Below are 26625 nucleotides of genomic sequence, written 5' to 3' on the forward strand. Positions count from 1 at the left end.
TGTGGAAACAACAATACTGATTACAATAAGCTATTAAATTATTATCTGTGAAAAGAAAATAATTAAATAGCAATACACTTGAAAGAAACTTCTCTTTTTTTTTTCCCCATTCAGCTTAAGTATAAGCTTCAAGTAGAAGAATATTATAATATTTACTACTAAGTTTTGGTTGCCCTGTTGACATTCTATAATGTGATTTTTTCCACACAGAATTCAACCGTTACTGTTCCAAGTTGCATCACCAAAGTGCAGTCAGATACCTAAAGGAATGTATGTTTGCACATGTTCTAGACATAAGATCACAAATTTCAAAAGGCCAGATATATGAAATGTGCAGACCGTGACATGTTCCACCTATCTGATTTTTCAGTAGCTGGGAATTATACGGCACTACAGAAACATTTTCAGTTGACTTTGAAAATGTTTCTTTGTTTATTTATGATGAATAAGAAAAAAATACCATTGCATCTTCATGTATCTGCTCTTAATAGAAAATGGTAAAAAAGAGGAAATAGTTAAAAACTGCTTTTAATTTCTTGAACTTTGAATAAACAGCAGGTTGAGCATTACACAGACATTACACACAATAACCATGGTTTACTATAATGAAGATACTTTTTTATCAGCTCTGAATTTTGGGTATATAAAACACCATAAACCCCTCAAACTTAATATACACCCTAGCAGGAATTACACATTTTGAGTATGTTTTGCTAGTAAATAAACAGAGGAAATGAATGCATATTTTTGTTCCACATTAATGGAGTTCAGCATGCAACCTGCAACATTATTTGAATTACACATGCAATGGTAAAAAAACCCTAGATTGTTATAATATGCAGTATTCAAGCATGTAGTAGCTCTCTGCTACAGGAATTGAACAGTTTTTGCTCTTCATGTAACAATCCATTTTCTTCATCTTTTCTGCCCTTCCCATTAAAAAAAAAAACAAAACTGTCCTGGAAAGAACAGTCAAGCAGAGTAAATCTCAGTGGCAAGTTCGTTTCTTCCAGGGAAGGAAAACACTTGGCACAAATGTTAACCACTATATAGTGTTTTTTAATGTACACACTGTAAAGGAGTAACAGATTACCAAAGCAATATTAAAATTGATCTTTAGGTTATGGCACAAATACCACTGTGCTCCTGATCCTTTGAGGAAAAAAAAAAAAAGGTCATTTAGAATAATCAAACAAGTTTCGTAATACAAGTATCAATCAAAACTACTATATTTCTTACTGGTAAGATGCCAGGACTGAGAAAGGTGCTGGATCCTAGACTTTTAACAGCAGCTTTGCAGGTCAAAAGAAAGATCACCCATTAGTTTATTTGGAAGACAACTACCCTAAGCCTGGACTGCATCTGAAGTGTGCGTTGTACAATGTGCAAAAATATTTTAAAGAGATTTTTCTATCTCCCAAGCTTTACTGCTAAGCTGGATCACCCATAAAAGCCAAGAGCCACCTCACATATTAAATGATAAAGTATTAAAATAAAATCAAATATCTCAATGGTTGTGAAAGAGAACAGGTGAGACAGAAAAGGTAAGAGAGATATTGAAGAATATTCACACTGCAGAACAGAATGCCTTTTAAAGGTCGTTCTCAAGAGAAGTTTGGGTTGGTAGGTAAAACCATTTTGTTTGTACTTAAAAGCATGGAATTACTTTTGAAAAGTGACCAGAAATACCCCCAGTAATTTCAAAAGTTTCTCAGTAGGTTATGTAACAACTTAGAACATTCCATAAAAGGATTTTTCTTTTAGGCAGGCCAGTATATACATTTTATCCGCTATCTGAAAGTTGAGCAGGGTTGTGTGTGTATGCAATGAAAATTCTTTGGAACAACTTCTGCTCCAATTTCAGCATCTGCTATTCTTGCTATTTACAGGAATGATGATAAGTATACTGAATTATTACAATAATGGGATCCCAATAATTTTTTGTGTTGAGCAACAAATTATTTAGTTCCATCTCCAGTTACTACAGAACGCGTGTGGTTTTCATAAACCTTGGTCTTGCTAATAAAGTAAGTACTATAACACTAAAAAGAAAGAATACAGAAGTGCCAGACATTGCCATGTACTTATAGTTAGCTTTCTGAAATCAATCATGCTATATATTTCCACAATTTTATTTCATAGTTCAGCTTACCAAAAAAATGTAAACTATTAAGATTAATTATAATAATTTCATTTAGAGTAAATATATTGAAATTATTTGATTAATAGATGTTAGGCCTGGTCAGTATTCAGAGAATATAAATAGGAACAATAATACAGTATCTTTCCCACAAAAACAATAGAATAACCAAACTAAACCCAAACTTTTCATTAAAACAAATAATTAGTTTTTGATTTAAAAAAAACACAAAACTGCTCATGTATATCTAGTCATAAGAGGCAGATCAGTTTTACTCAAAAGAAGACAGAAAAACACATTCTCTAAGTCAGTGTTCAAATTTATTTATCAGCACCTGATTTTTAAAGAAGGAAGTCCAACAAAACATTACAATCTATCAAAATCTAAATATTTTTAATGTAAAATGTAACTTTATTTAAAATGAGGATTCTGAAAGCAATTTAAACAGGGGCTGTTCTTTGGCCTATAATCTATTCTTTATCCGGATTACAGATCAGAATGTTTTTACTGCAATCTCTGCCAGAGCTCATCTTTTTATTGTGTACTTCCAAGCCCCCTTAATGTTTTAGAAAGGCCTTGACTAACTGAACTTTGATCTGATGTCTTCATTGAGAAAAGCTCCAGGTTGCCCATTTCAGATGCAAATCCTTACTGAGGCCCAATAGAGTTTAGTAAAGACAGCAAAAAAGAAGAAACAAGAAGTTTCCAGGATCCTCTTTGAGAATCCTGAGGCACATTGGTGTCCTTAATCCACCCTGCTGCATGGATTAAGGTAGGTGATAACCTCTCTTGATTCAAAAGAATAAGCACAGTGCCTACAAACTGGGTGGAGACTAGGATTTGGCTATAATAAAACACCATGCAATAAAAGCTCGGTCTATGTCAGAAGCCTATGAATAGGCCTCAATGTACTGCATTCCCAGGCTTAGCGGGGAAGCTTGCAAAAAGCCTACCTGACTCAAGTAAGCATGAATAATCTGCCTTAGCAGAACGACCATGGAGAGTGCCAAGCAGAGACTTTCCACTCCTCTTAAGTTTGATCTGATAAATTTATTAGTGGATTGGAGGCTCAAGCCTGTTCTTTCCTGGATTCCTATTTTGCACAAGGAGAAATACACTAAATTGTCAGTGAGCAGAGCGTGCTTTTATGCTACCGTCTGCTGTTAATGTTTCTAATTGCAATACTAATGTGCTAGAAATCTCAGATTTAGGATGAATCAAGGCAGAAAATTGATTTCATGCTGTGACAGTTTATATATTGCCCCAAGAACATAAGCAGTTCATTCAAAAAAAAAAAAAAAAAAAAGAAAAACCACACTGTCTTGCATTGCAAAATAGGCTATCCTTATACTCAAAAGTTTAAATGAAATTAACCTCTGATACAGATGAAAGTAACAAACTGGCAAAGGCACATCAAGCACAACACGACCTGTTACTCCGACAGATTTCTTACAGATTTGTCCTTTTCCAATGTGCAAGGTATATGCAATATGTAAAGAGAAACTGTGATAGTAATGAAGAGTACTAATATTAATACCATGCATAAGAACAAAGATGAGTTACCTAGCTAGTCTATATGAGGTCTAATAAATGGGAAGGGAATATCTGAACTCTTAATGAAAATCTCTTTTATTACTTAGAAATAAAAACTACATTAGGCATCAAAAATACCCCAAAGACGGCTTTTACTCATCATTCTTACTTCATGTAAAGCCAGATATTGGATGGAAAAGTTTTCTGCTAACATGTTTAGAGTTCTAGTTAAAAGCAAACCTATTTTCTCTCTTTCATACTTGAAACTAGTTGACAGTTGTTTTTGAAAATGTACTAGTTTATTAGTTCAATCAGTTTGGAAAGTACACCTTGAAATTTTATTCAAAGTTATTTTTTTCCGCCAAAAGAAAATTTGAAGAATAAATCACAACCAAAGTTGTTAAAGGATAGTACTAAGTGTATTAAACATCCAGGGTGCTGCAAGGCAACACCAGATTTTTCTTCAATGGAGCATATTCACCAATCAAATTAATTTAGCACAGCACCAAAATTTTATGATAACTGCATTATAAAATACTGAAAAATATAAATTTCAAAACTATTTTTCACTAATTAGAATATCCTGAGGAAGTTTTGGTATAGATAGCTTAAGAATTAGACTTTTATTTGCAAGTTTCAATTTTTTTAATAAATTTGACATATACATAAAAAATATTGTACCTCAACTATCCAGAATGATCAGCATCCAATTCAGAAAGCAACAATGATAACAAGAGAAACACCCCACAAAAGACTGACCATTTTATTGTATCTTGCATAATCAAATTTCAATAATCGAGGATGAGTACATTACGTATTGTAGAGAAATATTATACTAGTGGAAGAAGTGATTACTTCTATGAAGTTATAGAAGATGAATGCACACCGAACTGGATTATTTATATGTTTTTCTATTTTGTTAGAACATCAGAACACTATTTGCTAACAACATGCAATTGTTTCCATATCAATGTATGAGGAATTCTGCTATATTTTAAAACAGACAAATTATTTTGGGAATGGTTCGGAGTGGCATGGCAAGCTCCACAATAATAAAATTGATGAGATTATATGATTATCCTGGAGGCTGTTTGATCTGGCATGTCAGCATATATAAGTCTTTTCTGACACAACTATATAGCCATGTCTGTGCAATTTCACAGAAAACAAAACATGCCAAGCCTGGTAAGATCATTTTGTCACATTCCAATTATGTTTTTTAAGAATAAAACTGAACTTACTAGGCAGTTATGACTACATCTAAACAAGAATTTATAAATGTAGGCTAAAATGTAGAGACAAAACAAGTTTTTTGTTCTCAATAGTCAAAAATGCTGTAATTTTATTAAAGGTTGATTGTGCCACTGGATTAAATAAGCAAGACACCAGCCATGGGAGATAGATTATTCACAAAACACTAACAACTGTAAACTCCAAAAGACTGACCACTGGGCTTGTTTCTTATATTCTCCCTGCACAGTGATTAGTTTCTAGGGACAGTGAAGCTGATACAATCTCAAGTGCTTACTTTGGTCGTTATGCACATGGATAAGCAGGTCAACAGCTTGCTTTGACACAGTACTTCCACTACAGAGATCTAGTAAGTACTGTTGATTAAACCTACTTAAGTAATTTGTGGACCGCTAAATTTGGGCAAAGTTTCTAAGTGACCAAATAATTTGATCTTTCGTAAAAAGCTGTCTCAATTTAATAATACTGATTGAAAAATCCCATGGAACTTTAATGTTTTTTACTTTTAAATTATTATTGTCTGTATTAAGTTTTACAGTTCCCACAAACTCTCAAGTTCCCTTTCTTTCTGTATCTCTAGAAATCAAAAAAATATAGTGGTGTATGATAAAAGATTTACCCTCAGGAAGCAATCCTGTAACACTGTCCATTAGCAGTTTTGTTGTCTAGATTCTACTGAAAAGCATTTGCTCTGCAAATTCATTTTGACTGCAAGGGGAAAAAAGTATGAAATACTGATTACCTCCATTTTTGGTAAATTTTGGTAGCGCCAGGCTATTTTCATAGAATCCTGAAAATCTTCAGTCTTAACAGCTGTTGCTTCTTCTCCCAATTCATTTCTGTAGGTATCACCAAGCAAAGGGGCTGGAAGTTCCTACAGGTGGAGAGTGAAAGAATGTCAGCTATCTACAGTAGAAATGGCAGTTTAGATTTTTATCCACCCTGCCGCCCCCCTCAAAGTTAGCTAATACAGTTATCTTAATATAATGGACAGTTGTAAAATCTGTAACAAAACTTGATCAAAAAAACTGTTCTGAAAGACTGGCTCCTACTAATACTGAGTGTGAAAAAAACCATGTAATTCTTATGGGAAAAATGAATTACACAAATATAAGAGAATGCAGAATGGAAATATCACATTGTATACTCTACTCAAACAACACGTCTTGAGCAGCATCCAGATTCCTTTTTCTTTTTAATCTTTCTTTAAAGGTTGATCTCCTGAACTATTCTATTGCTCAGAATAGATAAGTTCCCTGCATAGTGAATTTAAGCTTATTTTATAGTAAGATCACTTTTCTTTGTTAGCTTCTGTAAATCTTTCAAAAGTATTCAACAGATCACAATAGCCCACAGACACAGGCTGAAAACAACTGTAACAGGATGGTTTGAATTTTCTCTTCTGCTAACCATGAGGCATGATATCTACTAATGACAGATACCTCACGAACACAAACAAGGGAGTAAAAGAAAGGAAAAAATAATTAATCCTGGAATTTTTATAAGTTTCTGCTGCAAACATTTCTGGCTTTTTAAAAAAAAATAAAGCATTGCACACAGGTGGATTTAATTGTTCTATAAGGACAGAACTCCAGTTTTGACTTAGACCTAGATTAGAAACAATGTTTTATTACAGACTTTCTGCTTTCTACCTTTCTTGCATTGCTGAAAAAGTAAACAGCACTGAGTGAGTATCAAGCACAGCACTCAGAATTTATGCACTGGGCTTATACATCTACTAGAGGAATGAAGTGCAGTCAAGTTTTCTGACCCAACTTTATCACCCATCTGTGTAAGCTGGAGGGTACAGGAACTCTTCATCTGCTTAAAATAGATCAAGACTTATTTGAAAACTAAGTTTTCATTAAGCAAAGACTCTTGAGAAAGAACTGAGATGTGGTCTCAAGGGTTAAAAATATAGAGAGCTAGCTAGTATCTCTGTTGCACGGTATTAGGTATGAAGACATTAAAAAAACAAATTTGAAAACTTGAAGAAGAATCTCGATCAAAGTATGGGATACGCATGAAACACTGAACATAGGCAGAGCTGATACTGACCATAAAGATCTAAATGACATTCACGGCTTTATGTAGGCAGACATGGTACAAACAGACACACATAGAAAGAAGACAACAAAAGTTTAAATGAATCCATTTTGCGTTTAGTATTATGCTAATTCAGTATTAAAGAATACAGGAGAGAAACCTGTATATAGTTCAATATGTAGTCTTATGAACAACATGCATTATTTTTGTTTTTTTAGTGTAAATTAACACAATATCTACAATTATTGACATCATGGAGAAGAAATGTCTCTAATTTCAGGACAGTTGTTTCTGTCTCTCTTTCAGTGGTTGGTCAGCACGCCCTCCGAGATAAAAGGCAATGGAAGCTACAAAAACTTTTATGTAGTTACTTCAATAAAGTTGCAGAAATAGAACAACTATACCTATGTGTTTCAGCAACTAAGCAGAAGATGCAAGCCACACCTTTGAGCAAATAATTTTATTTACTTTCTTTTTGCAAATGAACTGCAAAAGCCTGGTAAAGGCTCTTCATGAGAATGGTTATGCAGAGAGTTAAGTTTTCAGATTTCTTACAGCTTGATTAAAAGATACACTTGTATACAATAAAATCATATTATTACAGCTGTAAAAATTAAGCTTTATGGGTAGGAAAGCTACAGGAAGATTATAATTTTAAGTTAGTATTTAGCTTTCATTAAATTTACACATTTATAACAGATGTTTCAGTAAAAAAAGAAATTTACTTTTGTGAAAGTTTCCTTATATCTACCCAGAAAGAAAGCAGGGAAACTTTCAAACCAAAGAAAAGATTTCTGACAGACAGGAGAAAATGAAAAAAGAACACTGTACTGAAAGGGTCTGAGAAAGTATAAATACAAACATGAGCTGACAAGCACTCCAATGCATTTCACATATATGCAGATAGAAATTATTTGCATTTACTTCTAAGAGCACTATATAAAGGATTTTTCTAAAAAAGAAAGAAGACGTGATTTTGATTTTCTAATTTTACAACTCAGATATTCACAATAAAGAGTTAATTAATCTTATTTTCTAATTAAGGTGCTATTTTGAAAACAAATTACTGAACAGTTAAACTATTATGCAGATTTAATTTCCTAATACAGTTATTCATAGATTTAAGCTGGCTAAGGTAAAAAGGTCTTTCTTTTTCAGTGATCATCTCAAAATATTGCTCAATTATAGTAATTAAAAAAATAAATAAAATCAACCTTAATTTAAAAAGTGAGTTCTCTAAAGGAATAATTCCACAGATTTCCAGATATCTCTTCCTTTCATTCACCAAGATCAACTGGCTCCCAGGTACTACCTGCAACTTTTTATAGTGGCGGGTAACCTCTGTTTTTCTGAAAACAAGTGCCAGCCACAGTTTTGATGAGATCACGAAATCCTGCCTGCGGTTCATCAAACTCCCTGAGCTTGCCCCTGTTTTGGATCCTACCAGTGGTATAACAAGTTGCTACCTCATCCTGCTATAGTATCACCGGGTAGCTATCACATCATCCGCAAAGCCAAAATCCAAGAAACGGCATATTTTACCATTCACCTTTACTGTAAGTAAAGAGAAAAAAAGCACCAGTATTTTCTTAAAGCTATTTAATATTTTTCTCCTCTAGAATCACTGCCAATGCCTGTCACTTGTACTACTGGTTCATTGTTATTATATAATAATTGGCAAAGACAAACTTGAGACAGGGACATTTAGCTATATATATTTGCTTTTATATAATCACACATAATGCATGTTTTACACAGAGACTGTACTTTACGCTAAAATAGAACAGAGCTCAAGACAATAAGGGGTGAGAGGTTCTCCAGGTATTACTGATAAAGTATAAGCTACTTCAATACCCTCATGTAACACTGAAAAAAGTTCCTGCCTTGCAGTCAAACACAGAACAAAACCTTCTTACGTGGCACTCTGTGGAAGGGAGACATTACAAATACTAGCCGTTGACACCCGAGAAGCTCAGTCCAAAACAATCAGAGACAGACACACTATCAGTGCAACACAATTAGGCACCGTGGTATGCCTTAGCTGTTGCTAAGATTGAAGCAGATTAAGAGATCAAGGAAAAATGGTTTCACCTGAAGCTGATAAAGATTTTGGCTGCAAGAGATGAAAACCTATCTAAGTATCCATCCGAAATAGCCCTTTTTGCCAATATAGTTTACTTTTAACTTCTGACATAATAAAAAACTTCTAACATTATAAAATGATTTCTTAAACATGACTAAATTTGCGCAAAGCAACATGAGAAAACCCGTGACTCAGTACCACGGCAGTTAGCATATGCGTCAGCTTAAGTCTGTTTTATGTTGTCTTGTCCCTTGCTGCCCCACAGAAGGAACCAGGAGCATTTGAAGAACTCTCTCATACCAAGAGCAACTCTTGTTTCCTCAGTTGCTTTTCCAAAATGCATTTACCTACTAACTACCATGCTTAACTGAAGAATATGTTTCTTAGATGTACTCCACCTTCTGCTTATCCTTGTTTCCCTCCCACTTACACTAAACTGTATGAAACAGAGGCAAAACATGCGGTTGTTGTTTGAAGGTATGTCTACATTGATTGGAGGCCAACATGCATGCATTCATTAGCCTGGTAAAAGACTGAGCAGAATACAGAGGAGATCACTAATGTTGTTTTTCCTTAGGATGTACTTATTCATATATCCCAGTCCATAATTTTCAAAAATCTTTTAACTAGATCTTGGTATAAGCACATTTGGAAAGGGAAAGAGCTTAAGATTGGTTAGTAGGCTTGGGGCTGGGGAGAATCACAGACACAGAACACAGTTATACAAACCTGCTTTAGGGGCAATATTGAAAATACTGAAATTGAAATGACCCAAACATTTCTTTTTATCTTCATATCCTGTTTTCATCTTCATGATAACTAGAACTGGAATAAAAGGCTTTCCCCTCTTCTGACATTGCAATTTAAATGCTATTCTTTATTTCAAGGAAATAACTCTTCCCAAACCTGACCATGCCTGAGCGAAACAGAGTACCTAAGTGAGAAAAAGTCTCCAGTTGTCATAACATAGGTATATTCTCAAAGGCAAAGGCTGGCTGGTTGGATGCACACTTCACAATTCTTCAGTGTCATGAAAGGTTTCATTACTGTCCAAGAATTACAACATTCATCAGTTCTCAGACTGTTCTTCAAAATAGAAGGAAAAATAAAAGAGTTATGGGAAGGATGAAGCAGACCAGCGGCCATGCTAGCCACAGAACACAGGCTGCTTCTGGCACAGCTATACAAAAATTGAACTGAAAACTATACCGCAGAACATATATGGGGAGCAGTGGAGGGCATGGTTTCTGAGTGACATCGAAAGATGGCTAAGCCTGGGCTTTTCCTCAAAATATCTGTGTGGGGAGATTCAAGAGCAGGGCTTTAGCATAACTCCTTTTCTTCTAGATTCACCACAAATTGAGAAACAAAGACACTAGTTTCCAGCAGTCTTATTAAATCACTTTTTATGTTTGAGAACTGTATTTCTCTATCATATATAAAAAAGCACTTAAATTCTGCTGAGATCATCAGAATTTTAAAAAGTATTTGGGATTGTGAGCCTATTTAGGATTAAATAAATTTATATTCTTAGAATCAAAATTAGAATTTCAGAAGAATACATGATTATTAAAGTGTTTAAAAGTTACTTCCAAAATTTCATCCAGAATTTGGAAATAAAAGTGTTATTTAAACGAAAGACTAAGAAAAGGAGAGTTTATTTATCAGCCCATAACATCTCTATTTAATGTATTTCTGCTTAAAAATATCTCAGCTCCCACATCATATAGCTTTGAAAAGCTTTGGGACTGACAATTTTGTGGCATCGGTGTGTCAGCTCCTGAGAACTGTTACATTCTCCCAGGCTAAAAAAAGACAAATCTCTCATAAGGTACATAAAAAACAAAGCATGTAGCAGTGCATTAGTTAAAATAAAAAAGAGAAAACAAACAGCATTTCTTGGGGTCAACTAAAATACAAGTCTTTGCTATGCAGCATGAATACACAAAAAGGGAGCCAAGTGCTGAAGTTACTAAGCCCGGTTTGGTTGGGGCATTCTGGAGTGAGATGTAGTAGGGAGGGAAAAAGAGAGAAGGAAGTTTGTTGCTGTGTTTTAAAATAAAAAATGAATTTATAAAAAAAAAAGTTTTTCTAAAGCACTAACACTAAATGACAATGCAATTAAAATAGTTTTGTTTCCTACAAACCAAGCTTATGAAGGTTTTATTGCAAACATGAAATAATTTATTTCATTACTAAATCTTTAATCTTTGTAATAAAATGATGTACAACCCGTATCTGCTAGCAGTCCAGGTCCTTCTGTGTTTGCTGCCACATTACTTTGCTTGCCTTGCTTTGGCAGATGCATGAAGCAAAATCAGATTCTAACAGTTTGACCTCTCTCACTTCTTATGTTCTCTAGGGGATAATAAAATCCAAGATACAATCCCACAGCAGTTAATGAAGCTTAACCTCACACCCTCTTAATTACCAATGCATTACACCAACTATAGGCATCATACTCCTCTCTAAGCTATTTTACAATGCTAAAGAAGTACTACTGTGCTATTATTTAGCCACATAATCCAAGCTGTATGTGAAATCCCTCTTATATAAAAACCTTTGATCCGTACGGGTTTCAATAACTGTATAATTAATAGTACTTAAGAATTTTAAACATTATCTATTTATGTATCAATAAATATGTTGTTCACACGGTTTTATGCAACTATTTTGCAATGCAGTATCATGACAGGTATGATTAAAGAAATGTGAAATAAAAAAATATTAAAGGGAGTACGATTCACTGTTGATCTCTAGTTGCAACGATACTTAAATCATTTAAACTCGCATGAATTTAAGGCTCTTTTTCATTATGTTAATTTTTAGTATTTAAAGGACACCAGATGGTAAGTCAGGAAGGGTAAATATTTTCTTTTCAATAATGTATTATATAAATGTCAGTTTAAAGGGCCCTACTCCCGAAAGGGGGGAGGATTCTATTTTGATTGTAAACACTTGTGAAGACAAGGTCTATTGTTAAAGAACACAAATGACTGGATACAGAATTTTTCTCCTTTCAGTGGCCCTTGTACAACAATTTATTTCCATATCCAGGTAAGGCTGTTCTATGGAAATTTTTCTGACATTCAAAAGGACCAAATGGATGTCAACCCAGGATAAATGAGAATTCTGTGAAGAGAAAAGGGAATTAATATTCCTCTGTTTTATGAAATAAAAAAGCTTAACTGAAAGTACTCTAAGGGGTACTTTTTTTTTTAACCCATGAGAATATATTCTCTACTTCACATACACAGAAGTAAACCCTACAGTCAAGGCACAGAACTCTTTCCTGTAACTTCCTTGCGCTATGGCTCCTTTTCACAACATTGAAACCCAGGAATGCATGCAAGAAGAACAGATGATTTATTTTTTTAATTTCATCTTTTTCTGACTCAGTTCATGATGCTTAAGTAAGTGAAAGATAAATACAACAAAAAAGAGAACGACATACTAAAAAAAGTAATGTGAAGAAACTAAATAAAAATGAGAGTGCCCTTGTCCAAAATTCTGTAAACTATGCTGCGGTATATAATGCACTGGCCTGAACAGATTTAATAATAACAACATTATTCATGAATACCTTCAGAGATGAGCACTGTGAGCAATAGTTCACTAATTGAACAAATTAATTCTACAGAGTTACCAACTAGATTTGTAAAATAGTTACTTGTGAACACTGAAGCCTAAACATTTGGGTTTTTTAAGCTACTACTTTTTATGATACATTTAACAGGCTAAATAAGATCTATGTTTAAAAACAAACATAATTTCATAACTAAGATCATGAAAGAAAATATCCTAATAAACAGCCAAGGATTGGTAGATAGAAAAGCTGAAATTTAAGCCAAACATTTATTTCCTCTGGTTCTGCAAAATCTTTTTATTAGATTGGTCTGAACTTTTGACAAAGACTAAGCTTTACACTTTAGAGAGTTCCCAGCGTGGGTACTGCTTAAAAGGATTTCATTCTTTTTAAACAGAAGTGATTATTTTTTTCCAGCATCCTCTTTCACACCCGTACAACTTCTCTGTCAAGTTTATAACACAGTTTTGTAAAGCAGAAAATATTACAATATCATTAAAATACTTCCATTTTAACACAGAAAACTGTAAAATAGGTATTCCGTTTACCCAACATGCAAGCAAGAAAACTAAAGAGATGAGCAGGAGCTATATAATAAAGAAATCAGATTTTTCAAAGGAACTTTTAAACTCTGAGACAGCTGCCAGGGTTAGCTTCAACCCCAATCTTTGTGCCAGAAGGCTCTCTTTACTTCAGAAAGAGAGATAAAGGGTGGTAGGAAAGTTCAATAGTGCTGTAACTGTAACTGGATTTCTGTGTATTAAGTGATAACATTTAACAGCACGCAGCAGCTGAATCACTGTAACAAGCTCATATATTTTGAAAATGCAATTGGGAAAAAAAGGATAATAGGAATGTAGCCGTGCTTGCATATATATTTTTACCTTTCAAGTTGTTACGCTTTTAATTTCTTTATATAGCATCTCAAAACGTCAGATGACAGAAAAAATACCTCTTGCATTCATACCCAGCTTCTTTCGCAACACCAGATAGCGAAGGGAGAGGAAGGAGTTAGAATAGCACTCTTTGAAAAAGGAAGCTTGGAAAGCCCTGTCACCAGCCTGATCATTTCCTCCAGGTTTGCATTCTTCCTTTTGACAAAACAATGTTTTAGAGTCATATCTATGAGGGAAAAAGGTAAGCATCATGGTTGAATGTACTTTGCTGGAATAAAAAAGTCCATGTAGACAGCTATGTTTTCTTTCAAGAGGTTGTTTGCATACACAGTAACACAACACTGAAGCTCAGTGGGTTGTTTATTGTTGTTGCTTTAAATAACCCTGGAAATAACAAAAGTACATTTTGCTAGATTCTTTCTGCATTCATCTTTTCAGTGGGAAAAGAGTGACTGTGCACTTTCTGCTCTTCAGGTCTGCTCAGTATAACCAGCTTGTTGGAGGTGGAATTTTTTCAGTCTTTTCCAAATGACATACTGAAGCAAAATGCCATATTTAAAATATACTTTCACTTTTGTTTCAGAGATCTTTTCAGCTTGGTAGGAATTTTTAAAAAACTTGTTCCTGGAGGTTTTTTTAACCTTGTCCCTACTGGTTTTTAAAAAGCCATTATACTTCTCTACATGCACCTCCCAGCTTCCTCATCAAGTGACGCTGCATTTTTCCCGTTTGCTGTGGTTCCCTAGGCCACTACCGTGGTTTCTCCTGACTGACCTGACTTCAGGATACGTCCAGCAAACACAGTGAAGCTGCGTATCTGATACATAGGCATGCTGAGGGCTTTAGTACTCAAGAGAATCTTCTGTGTAGCTCTCCAGAGAGCAAACGGTTTGCACGTTGTTCATTTTCAAACTTGGAAGTACAATGACACCAGATGTACAAGGTAAATACCGCTTCATACCTTAGTATGGTAAGCCTCAAAGGACTTGATTGGGGGTAGAATTTTGGGGAATGCATTTCCTTCTAAGAAGCTTATCCTCTATAGCAGTGGTAGGAAAAGCATCCCCACAATAAGCAGCAGGCTCAAAGACTATGTCAAAGGAAGTTTATTTTTTTGAAAGATGTGCTCTTTATCCTCTCTTCTTGTAAGAGAACCTCCAAAAGGCAATCTCAACAGAGTCCAGAAGTGTCCTGTAATAAAATTCCAGCTTGAAAACAGAAATTCCATAAAAATGCAGTAATTGCACAAAGTGTTCTTCAACTTTTCCACAGGAGATGAACAGATGCAGCTCTAGAAAGCAGTTCTGGACCTCCCACTCTTCCCCCTCAGGCCTCCAGGTTCCCAATGCAATGGTCACTGAGGTAACATTGGGCAGGATCCCACAGGGAAACTGTTGGGCTTCAGGGGATGTTGGTTTCTGTTTCCCAGCACGTAAAATGGCCAGTAAGTCTTCCTCTTGAGACAAACTTCGCACAGGCTCCACGGTAAAAGCAATTTAACAGACAACACTCTTTATCGTCAAGATGAGCTCATAACTGGCAAATATAATCCGTTTTTTTCTCATTAAAACTTGGGAGAATCAGTTCCCCCCCAAGGTCTAGATAAAATAATTACTCAGGAAAAAAAGGCAAAGAAATTCTTATACAGGCAGTTTAGGCAGTTCTAGAATTTTAGTGCCAAATCTGAAGTAAGGAAAGTGAGAAATATAGAAATACAGCCACCACAGATACAGATCTTTTTTTTTTTTTTAAGACTGGAACCATACCTCGGCACTAACAAGGAGAATGGGCATAAAGAACTAAGCTGTTATATAGTTACTGTATTTTCATGGCTTCCAGAAGTCAGTTTGGTACCCAGCCTAACTTGGGAGTGGATGCAAGCCTGTTCTAATTTTGGCTACAGTGATGTTCAAGGAAATATTCAAACTCCTTGCTTGCTGTTTCTTACAAAAAAGCATAACAGTGTTTAAGTTAAGATTTCCTCTGTAATAAATATAACCACATACTCAAATTTGTATGTTCCATTCTCAAACACATGCACTAGATGCAACTTCAAAATAGCTGGCGTTAACTTTAGGGTGCTGAATTATAATAAAAATAGAGCCACTAAACACAGTGAAGTTAAGGAAATAGATACAAGAAAGAAACCCACCTATTTTATTAGCTTCTCTATGTTTTTAAGCTTGAGCACGTAACAGCCTTTCATAATTTGTAGTCTAAACTTAATAAGGTATGGTACTGAAAATGGAGTGTTAAAATAAAATGTTTCCTTCGGTCATTTTATTATTCAATTAGTTTTCCATTTACCAATGTGATCAGTTTTATTTTATGACCGATCGCAGAAGTATACCATACTATTTCTAATATTGTACACTATTCCCAGTTCTTATGCCCTTATAGTAAAAAGTTGCCTTTTGTTGAAGAATATAGATTGAACAGAAATGCTCTCAAATGTTTAAAATACTTTCTAAAAAACAGCATGTATATAGTTCTGCAGGTTTTACTGGAGGTGTATAATTTTTAAGCGTTACGTCTTAATGCCAATTTCCTGAAGGAGCTTTGACTACAAAAGGCATGAATATGTTTTCAAAGGATGATGGATAAATTGGTGGGTGGTAATATAATATATCTTAGGCAGTTGATCAGGGCTTTTTATCCTCTGCTTGTCTTTTAGTTATACACAATTTCAAGATAATTATGGTCTATAAGAATGTCTTTTCGCCTTCCTACCACCAGCAATATTTGTCTTGGTTATAGGTTCAAGAAACTTCCAATCACATCATAAAATTAGAATAGGGCAATTACAGCATCTCAGCAGAGAACTGAATGTATAAATAGACTGACCACACAATATAGACATAAGGCAGTTAAGGAACTGCCTTTATGTAAAATACCAGTTAATTAGAATACTAGCTATAGAATATATTGAATCCATACCTGAATTTTATAAAACAAAAAACCATCATAAAATGTATAATTTGGGTTTAAATCTCTGTTGCCTTTCCAGTAAAGAATACAGTCCAATCAGATACTGAAAATAAATCAGTTACTAATGTCATTAAATAAAATGCAATGTCATTCAACAGTCAGATACGTTACATTAAAATCCTGACTTGGTAGAGACATCCAAATCCCAAACAGCTCTTTTTTATGACAGGAGAGGCCTTCTTGAAGCACCTCAGGGTCCTCTCTTTTAAAAGTCAGTTGAGACAGTTGTAGGTAAAACTCCTCTACCTCTGTGATTTGGAAACCTAACTGTGACCAATGCCAGTCTTAGATCGACTTTTTCCAGGTGAGGTAATAATGGTTTTTAGGTGACACATATTGGCATTTCAAGAAGTGCCTAAGCTTTCCAAGTGTGAAAGAAAGTATGTAATTTTCTAGACTGATGTCTAGCATGTTACAGGGTTACTTCACTGAAGCAATTTCAAGACAGCAATACAAATCAGAGAAATCAGCTCTACTGTGCCTTGTCTGTTAAGCAAAGGAAGTGTTGAATAGTCAAGGTAAGAGTAGAAAAGCATAGACAAGAGTACTGTTGGATATATAAACACAAAAATGGAGGAAGAAAACAAGACAAAATTATGTTTTCCTCAACTTTCCTGTAGTAATATTGTTCATCCATTTATAATCTCTTATAGTAATACCACTATGGAGTTACAACAGAAGAATGCAGTATTATTACCTAGTGTCTACCCCTGAAAAGTAAGAAGGGAAACTAATTCCAAATCAGACAATAAAGCTCAATAAGTCACATTGAACTAACTGACCACAAACTCAAACTGGTACAAGAAGGACAGATGTATGTAACAATGTCTGTTGATTAACTTGCAAAAGCATAAAGAACAGGAGCTAGGAAAAAATACGACATGCTATGAACAACTGATTCAAAGGTGAATGAAAAGAGAATAAAATGTATGTTAGCTACCCCATTTTAAGAATTTTTAATGCAATGCAATAAAAATATTCATTTGAATAATTAATTTTGATGAGAAAAACAACCGCAGTGATCAGGTATTGTACGGTCAGAGAGTCAATGACTTGATTATCACTTATTTGAAAACAAATATTAAAAAATATAGCACGTTCTTCTGTAATTCATACTTCACAATCAAATTCTAACCTATTTGTTTAGGCTATATTCTAAACCACAAGAGCAAATGGTAAAAATTTCACCCCTAAATGAACCCTCTTCAGGTTCAAGATCATAAAAAAAAATTATTAGCTTTTTCATAACCACAATCATATAATTTCATTAAGAATATACTTTTTCCTGAATACTGAAGATAATATTGAATAGATAAGGCATAGAATCTACCATCACTAGATAGGAAAAAAGAAAAGTAATAATTTTGTCCAGAAACAGCCAGACTTCACTTGATGCAGAAGTAATCAGTAAATTATATGTTACTTTTGATATTAGAAAAAAGCAGCCTTAGAAAGACATAAAATATTTAATGAAATTTTGTAAGATTATCCTCACACTTCAGCATTTTTTCAGTGTTGATCAGGCTTTTTGCCTTATATAATTTCCTTATAATGGAAACTATCAGTGTTTGATTAGGAGCGCACTAAAGTCTGAAAGAAACCTTTCTCTATGACCTGATCCAAAGCTGACCATCTCTCCTAGTAGAAAAAAGACATCCAGAATGAAATGTACATATAAAGGAAGTTGTAAAGATGTTAAATGATATTATTCTTTTCTGTAGGAAACTACAATAAATATCTACACAAATTGTACACTGTTTCCAACACAATATATTGGAAGCAGCTTAACTACTCTTCCTGATAGGCAGGTGGAAACTGTAAACAGTTAGGTTTACTCAAACTATTCAACTAAGCCAGCTAGTCTGTCTGGTTTTTGTCCATAATCAAAATAAAGGATAAGTAGGCTCCTAGCCTGATTTGGCCTTGGGAGGATCTTACTCCATTGTCTGTAGATGGAAGCTAGCAAGCTAAATTTAATTCCCAAATGTGGCTAGTGTAAACACTCCTGCACTTCCCAACACATTCTTATGAATCACCAAGATTAATTAATTTCTTACTACACAATATATACACTTTAAAATGTATTTAAATTCATCAGGAGATGACAGCTTTACTTGTCAAAAGCTACTGAGTCTTCTTTACCTTTAAGATGTTGTCAGGATGCTCTTTAGCAGAAGCAACAAACAAGTCATGTCCACAGACAACTCCCTCTGCGAGAAAATACTTGAACAACAAATTGGAGTAAAGACCATATATATCTTCCTCTGTGAAAACAAGAATGGTTGGAATTTTTTCTTTTTTGTTAGATAAATCACCCACCTGTATTTTCAGAACACTATAAAGGCCCTCTTTTGGTCTACCTCCTAGAATATATAATGTATAACAGAGATAATAGGCAAAATATGATTCCAAAGCTTTAAAAATAATGCTTGATAATATTGTATTCCTAATTTTTCAAGCCAGAGAAATAGTTCTCAATCATTTATTTGATTCTAAGATACGGATGGGATACAGCAATAGTGCCATCTTCCTAACAAGGTTTCCCATAAGTATCAACTAAGATTATTGAAGTCACCATTTAATGGGAAGGGGGCTTGTTCATTTGGGAGAACTGTGTTAATATTTATATTCTTAATGCTTAAGATATTAATCAACTTGCTTAAAATATCTACTAATTGATGCTTTTCAAAATGTAATCATATTTGGCATGCTAAAGCTATATAAAGGTATCTTTTCTTATAGAGACATTCCTACACCTGCATTTCTTTCAAAACTCTGAGAACTACAATAACAGGCAAAACAAATGGATATATTGAAAAAATCGACAATTTGCAATGCCATTTTTGAAAGCTAACCAGAGCAAAATCACATGCAAAAGACCCATGAACTTATAGTTTAAGAAGTGAGACAATACTTGTTAACAGACATTGTGAATACTAGTCTGCTGAAATAAAAATACAAACTCCCACTGACTTCAGAAAGGCTAATATTTCCTTCAGCTTCTTTCTTGCAAGTTAAGTATCAGAAATTACCAGAATTAGAAAGTCTTAATAAGCTTCATACAATTAAAACTTATCATAACTCAAAACTATGGGGGAGGTGTATGAGTAAATAACAACTGAAATTTGAACCATCTCTGATTTTCTTTATTTTTAGGAAATATAAACAATAGCAATGTTAATGCTAGCAAAAAACATTCCTAACAATGTAACTACCCAATTAATTGTCCAGTAAAATTTTAGATCATGCTCTTTAGAGCAACATATTTCTGACATTTATTTAGAAAGATATCTGAAATGTTTTGTTTGGGAGAAAAGTAAATGCAACAATGTAAGGTTTCACTTTTTCATCTGTTAATCTGGCTGCTGGAAGATAATACACAGGGATGTTGAGGCAGAAAAAAACAGAGAGAGAGATTTTCTTTATACAGAACCAACAAGACTGTTAATCCATTCTTTGTGTGACTTGGAAACAATTTTCTCCCTATTGTGAATCACATATGAAAATATTAAAAGAAAAACCAGAAAACCATTAACAAAGGCTGAAAATAAGAAAGTTGTCATTCATATCTAACTTATAAAAAATACTAAAGAAGGAAAACAAAAAGAATATAACTTTGATATGTGCCAGAATAGTATGTTTTGGAGCTTAAAAGTCAAAAAGAACTAATGAAGTGGGGTGGGAGGAAAGGAAGAGAGGAGATGTATATCCAAAAGGGAGAAAGAACATTAATAGCAATGGGGAAACTTAAGAAACAAATCACAGAAAAATAGTGTTGCACTGCTACACTCCTGATATCATACACAAGTACTGACACTTTCAGTGCTCAGATTAACAAGAGAAAGCAATTCAAACCACAAGTTTTCAAAATCACTGGAGAAGGAACAGTTCTGCCAGAGATACTCCTCATCCTCCATGCGATATTGGGCAAACCAGAATTTATTTCCTGCTTTTTTATTTCACTTTTAAATTTAGTATTTGGGATACTTTTTTTTTTAAAGTTAAAAGGTATACACTTAAAATTTGGAAAATTTCTTTCATTTCTTTCTTCTTCCTTCTTCAGAATAATCCTTAAAGATGTAACATCAAGATTACCTACTTCATTGTTAAGGAGAAATACTTGCTTAAAAGTTTCCCTTTCATTAAACCCAAGAAATGAACTAAAAGTGACTCTAAAGCAACATTTCAAGCCAGAGAAAAATGCTCCACAACACAGTTGCTAAGACAGGAAATTACATAAAGCAGGACATCCAAATAAGCCAAAGGGAATACAATAATTACAACACTATTGCTGCTAGTACTAGCCATTGATAAATCCAGCTTATTGTAGAGTCTGAGGGTTTTAAGAACTCAGATTGTATTAATATAATTTACCTTTGACACTGTTAACTTGCTTAGTAGGCCGTATTAGCCTTCTAATATACTTGCAATAACACATTTATCTTTTTTAAAAATAACAGTCTAGTGAAAAATATGGACAGATCAGTATCGTGAAGAGCACAGTACTGACAAGTGCTTACTGTTGACAGTGCTGGGTTCCCTATTAAAATTTCAGCAGGACTGATTTCCAAAAGCATTACAGAATTATAAACTGCAATCTCCTTGAAAGTTTGGAGCTCTTAATTAAATATCACATGCTTAAAAAGCCATTAATAGTGTTACTGAAGAACTGTTTTCCTAGTAACTCAGCTCCAGACATTGTGCTGTGACTGAGGACGTAGGTCCATGTATGAGACTAGGATGGAGACAAGACTCAATTCAGATAAAACTGAAGCACTACACTTGCAGAAGCAAAAAGTAGAACTGACACTGTCTGAAGTTTTGAAGTAGTATTACAGTCTTATTTTGTAAATATAGTCTGGAGCCTGCTTATATCCTAAACTGCACCAACAAGAGGAAAAAAAAACAACCCATATGCAGAGTAATTCTCCCTTATAACTGGAGTCCAGGAACACATACAGCTCCTGCCCCCTAAATGTTGGCTCTCTCTAGTTATTTATGCTTTGGTTGCTTACTGTAATATAATTGGTAATATATTATTCACAGTATATTGACTTTCATGTGCTAATCTCCATCTATGAAGCTCTCAATTTAAGAACCAAAGCCCTCTAGAAATCAAAGTGACAGCATGATATCTACTTATTAATTTTTTTTAATAAAAAATTGCCTGAGCTACCTGAAAGAAGCCACCAAGCCTCCCATGTAATCACATCACTGCAGCAGATGTCAGTGGAGGGAGACAATTTTGCTAGACCTCCCTTCCTTTGAACAAAAGACAAAAAGGAACACTAGACGGGCGCTCTGGAAGGATCCTCAGCTGTAACATTTACTTCATTCTTGATGAATCAAAAACCTTGACTTCTTAATTTTCATCTACAGGTTAAAGTTCACCATCATTTGAGGCACAGAAACACGGAAGTGTATTGCATATGGACAGGACTTAACTGACATTTAATGGAGTATAAGCCAATATCTCATTTAGGCCAAGTATTTTATGGTTTGCATATGTGCCTGCAACTATACAGAGAGTCTTTCTGGATCATCATTTTTGATATTAATTATTCTTTAGACAGTAAACAACATGCTCAATTTTGTGCTAAACATAACATGGAAACTCCATAAAGCATGGATAAATATAGGAAATCATACTGTGTGTTCATGATTGTTTAACTAAACTAACAGGAAACAAGGCTGTAGTAGTTCAGAATAATTTTTACTCAAATTTTATTTTAAATGCTGAAATGTTAAAACAAATTATAGAAGTGAAGCAACGGGGAACAGCGATATAAACCCTTTTACTGACCTATCCAAGATTATAAATCATTTTGTTGAGCGATAGACTTATTTGTAATATAACAGGACAAAGACGTTCTTACGCTGCCATACCCTTCCAAAACATATTTTGCAAAACAATAAAGAATTTTCAATTTAGCAAATTAAAACCATCTACATTCAGTGTAAGGACACATCATTTTAGCATTAGCCTTTCCTTTAGTCTTCTTACATTGATTTTCATAACAGTAAACTTACAGTAAAAATAGGAAATGAACTACTGGAGAATGATCTAAATATAAACCACCTCATAGTCTCCTACAGTACTCTAAGGATTAAATGTGTCTCAGAAAGCCTTTACAAACAGTGTATCTTGAATTGTTAAAGTCAATGCATCTGTAAGAATCCCTCAGTTCTTCAATTTGTCACATAGAGGATGGCTTTTTATTGATTCATTTCTAGGTCACTAAACTTTTGTGGTATTCAAAAGATCTAAAGTGCACCCATATGGGGCTTTTCTGATAGCATCCATTGTACCCTGGCTTCAATAGTTATGTTGCTATTCAAAACCATAGGCGTACAGCTTTCTTCTTCTAAATAAACAAACAAATCATTTAGCACAGGTACTTCGGTAGCTCACTGATTACTTTCATTGATAAATTGAATTAAATACTCCGAAGTATATTTGCTTTCTGATAACACTCAGACTTACTATTTTGATAGCTAGGATAAATTCTCAACTGTTATCTTTATTTTTCCAAACTACACCCACATCCAAAAGAACTACCTCCATTCTATATGTGTAGGAACTAACACTTAAGTGCATTTTAGTCAGCCAAGATACTTAAGACAAGCCTGGTCCAAATCTTTATTCTTAGCCTCCATACTAAAGAGCTGTCCCGTCAGCAGCCTTCATTGTGAACTTCTAGCTAATAAGGCACATAAACAAATAAGACTCTTGCAGCTGCAGACTCTTTTCTGGGTCCAGTCACCGCAAGTCACACAACAGTCCACAGCTTTCTCTGATTCTTTTTGAACAAAGAGTGTTCTACAGCTAAGTAGCAGGTGAGTAACTAGTGAAGCGTAAAACTATACAAGGAAAAGAGATTATTTACCTAGAAGTTATGCATATTGTCTCCAGGACAAAACCTCTGCTGATCCTACAGATAAGGACATAAATAAAATAGTTTATTGTGATCATTATCCATTGGTCTCTTTCCACAACAGCATGCTTTCATGGCTAAAATAGTCATGAAGAAAAAGCAGTATTGTCAGTTTCAGTGCAATGAATTCCAACATATAACCATGTTGAAAACTAAGGATAAAGACCAATTCTTATTTATGGCTCTTTTCACCCCTAGACTGTATAGGCTACTGAACACATAAGAGACATTCTCAGCACCTTTGTGCATGGACTGTCTGTAGCTACTACTCAGAGAAATCAGTGGGTCATGGAATTCCATACAAAATTTTAAGGCACTGGAGTTTAGCTAGAGCATACAAGACAAAGAGAGCAGATATGAGTGAGGCACTGTAAATACACAATTTATATAAAAATCAAGGACAAAAATCTCACCTAATTATGCAAATTGATACATAAATGTGTGGCCTTAAGAAAAAAATCTCTAGCCATAACCGCTTCCCCTGCACAGAGGTATTCATGTTCCAAGGGAGGGATGGAGGATAAGCACTATTAACTTGAAAAGGAAAAAAAAGTCAGGAAGAAAAACCATCATAAGGTAACAAATATGTATAGATCATATCTATAATAGTTGACTTTTAAACATGAGTATATTAAATGGCATGAAGGTCTTTGAAAAACTCCAGAGATAATTTGTAGTATAATTGCTTACAATGATGAGAGTTTTAAGAGGAAAAAATAAGACTGCAACAATGTAATGTACAGATAGCTTATATTTTTTCTCTGTACAAAGTCTAGACAGGTTGCCCTAAAGCTGCCAAAAGCCTGTCATAGTCTATCGATATTGATCATTTTTTCACCACATAGTTCTACAGCATGGCACTGTGACCTAAGGTGTGTCTTTCTGTAGCTATGAAACATTTCTCTGAATTGCTGCAGGTTATAAGATGCGATTATTTTAATAATCTTAAATTCCATTTAAAAGATACTTTACTAATGTCCACATTTACTAAGCTTGAGGGGATATACTCTGTGTCACTTGCATTTAATTAGCACATGCCAAAACGGAGTTGTCAAACATATAAGTTACAATATTTGGCATTTGGCCATACTTCAGGAAGGTGAATTCTGCTAACTTGTATTTTGTAGAATTATATTCAGCAAATCATTGTTTTTTACCTCTCCAGAGATTATCTTTTTCAACCTTAAAAAGATGATAAATTCAATTATATTGACAAGTGAAGAGAGCTCTTACCAGTCAGGTTAAATTGCATGTCTAGCAAAAATAAGAGTAGCTAATTAAAGCAGCTGAAACTGCTTCAAGGCTTAGAATGTACAAGTATAGACCTGCTTTTAACCAGACAACTTTAACTTTTAATAATTGACCTCAGCTACCAAAAACCCTCCTACTGATAATCTTTAAAACATTTAGCCATCAATGACCTTGTCAAATCTAGAGCATCTTAAAGGTATGTAAGAATAGGTTCTTATAGGGTACCCAGGACAGACCTATTTGAGTGCGCTGCAACTCGCTATGCAGAATGTGTTATATAAACAAGTCTAATATTTAAAAAACAAAATAACACCCTCCTGGAAACTCTTCCTGAGGCTGGCAAAACAGACATACAACAGGTTGGAGTACATCAGAGAAGGGAGCGGGGAAAGGAGTGTGCTTAATCAACATCTGTACTATTTGTTTGTTTTGAAAGGGGAGATTCTTCTAGAAAGCTAATCTTCTGGAGCAGTTTAAGATGAAACAACGAACAAGTGGTCTCACATTCATATTGACAAACTCTTTTGATAGTGTTCAAATTTCATTTCACGCAGAGTCAGAATGCTTGTTTTACCACTTCTTATAAACCCAGTACAGTAAGATCTTTTGAAATTAAAGTACTAGTTAAAATCCAAAACATTCTTGCTGTATGAACAAAACCCAGGAAGTTTCAAGTTCCTCTAGTAGCTAGGACCTTGCGTGGGATTACCACATGCCTCAACTCTCTCATATAAATAAAACACTGTCAAAAGAATATATTATAGAATTAAGTTCAACTGAAAATCATGATGCACTTTATTATGAATTAAATTTTTAAAAATTGGGCACTTATATTTCAAAGAGTATTTTACAGGCTTATCAAGTAACCTGTGCCATTACTACATCTCCAGAACACAACAGTTAAAATAAATATTTTAATACCCTGGATCTATTATTATTTGGTTAAATTAACCAAGATAATGTGTCAAATAATGAAGATGAGCATTTAATTTGCAAAGGGAGCTAAGCTAAAAGTAATGCAATTTATTCTTGCCTTAGAGAATGTTGAAGGAAGGGGGAAGAATTTAACCTTCTTATAACACAACGCAGAAAGACCTTCCTAGGAGGTTTAACACTGACAGCTTCAATCCTGTATAATATTAAGCTTGCCTAGACTAATCTCATGACAGAATTTTTTTGTATACTGACAGGATATTCTAACAATGCAGTTACAATTCTACTTGCACCAACTTTAAAAATTAGTCTAAAAATTTTTAGACTAATGAGTCATGAATAAATATAGTTCTTACCTTAAGACTTTTCGTATATAATTATATGTTTCAAAATAATACATGGTAAGTTTTATTTGGGAAAAAAATTAGCTTTCAAATCTAAAAGAGAAACTCTTCTTCACATTTCTGTAAAGCTAAGCTTAATATCAGATCAAAATAAACAACCAATGTAGGGGATAAGTGAATTGAAACCCACCACTGAGTACTGCCAGTTATGCACTCAGAGGAGAGGAAAAAAAATTCAGGTAAAAATCCTATCATTTTCAAATCATTGAGTCTTGTCATCTCTTTTATTAGAACACAAAGCTCACTGCCTTTGTACTCGCTTCATCTGGTGCCATTAAGGTCAGGTCAAATGGATAGCTAACCCTATGCTCAACAGTAGCCAAAAGCAGATATTTAGGAAGAGGTAAGAAGAACAGAACAAGCAAATGTGATGCTTCACCCAAGCACTTGCTCAGCCTCCCACCATTTGTAGCTCAAGGACTTCCTTAGCTGGACTTGGTATCCACTAACCCAGAAATGCAAATGGCTTTCTCTTCCATCAAGCTGCCGAGTTTCTCTCAGAGACCATGATTTTTTTTTTTTACATCCACAACACCCCCTGTGGTAAAGTATTCCACCACTTAATTGCATACCATCTGA

General features: G+C 34.3%; 1 protein-coding gene across 1 annotated transcript in view; it reads right to left on the reverse strand.

The window, feature by feature from the left end:
• ELP4 (elongator acetyltransferase complex subunit 4) overlaps window positions 1-26625 on the reverse strand; it is a gene marked incomplete at both ends in the record, with an annotated part of 156938 nt that overhangs the window by 114888 nt on the left and 15425 nt on the right. The window contains 2 exons of the mRNA XM_082317305.1: window positions 5667-5798; window positions 18666-18787. Of these exons, the coding sequence (XP_082173431.1) occupies window positions 5667-5798; window positions 18666-18787 (254 nt within the window). The remainder of the gene's footprint in view (window positions 1-5666; window positions 5799-18665; window positions 18788-26625) is intronic.

This window comes from Platalea leucorodia (genome assembly GCF_965183815.1).
Source record: "Platalea leucorodia genome assembly, chromosome: 7".
Classification (NCBI taxonomy): Eukaryota; Metazoa; Chordata; class Aves; order Pelecaniformes; family Threskiornithidae; genus Platalea; species Platalea leucorodia.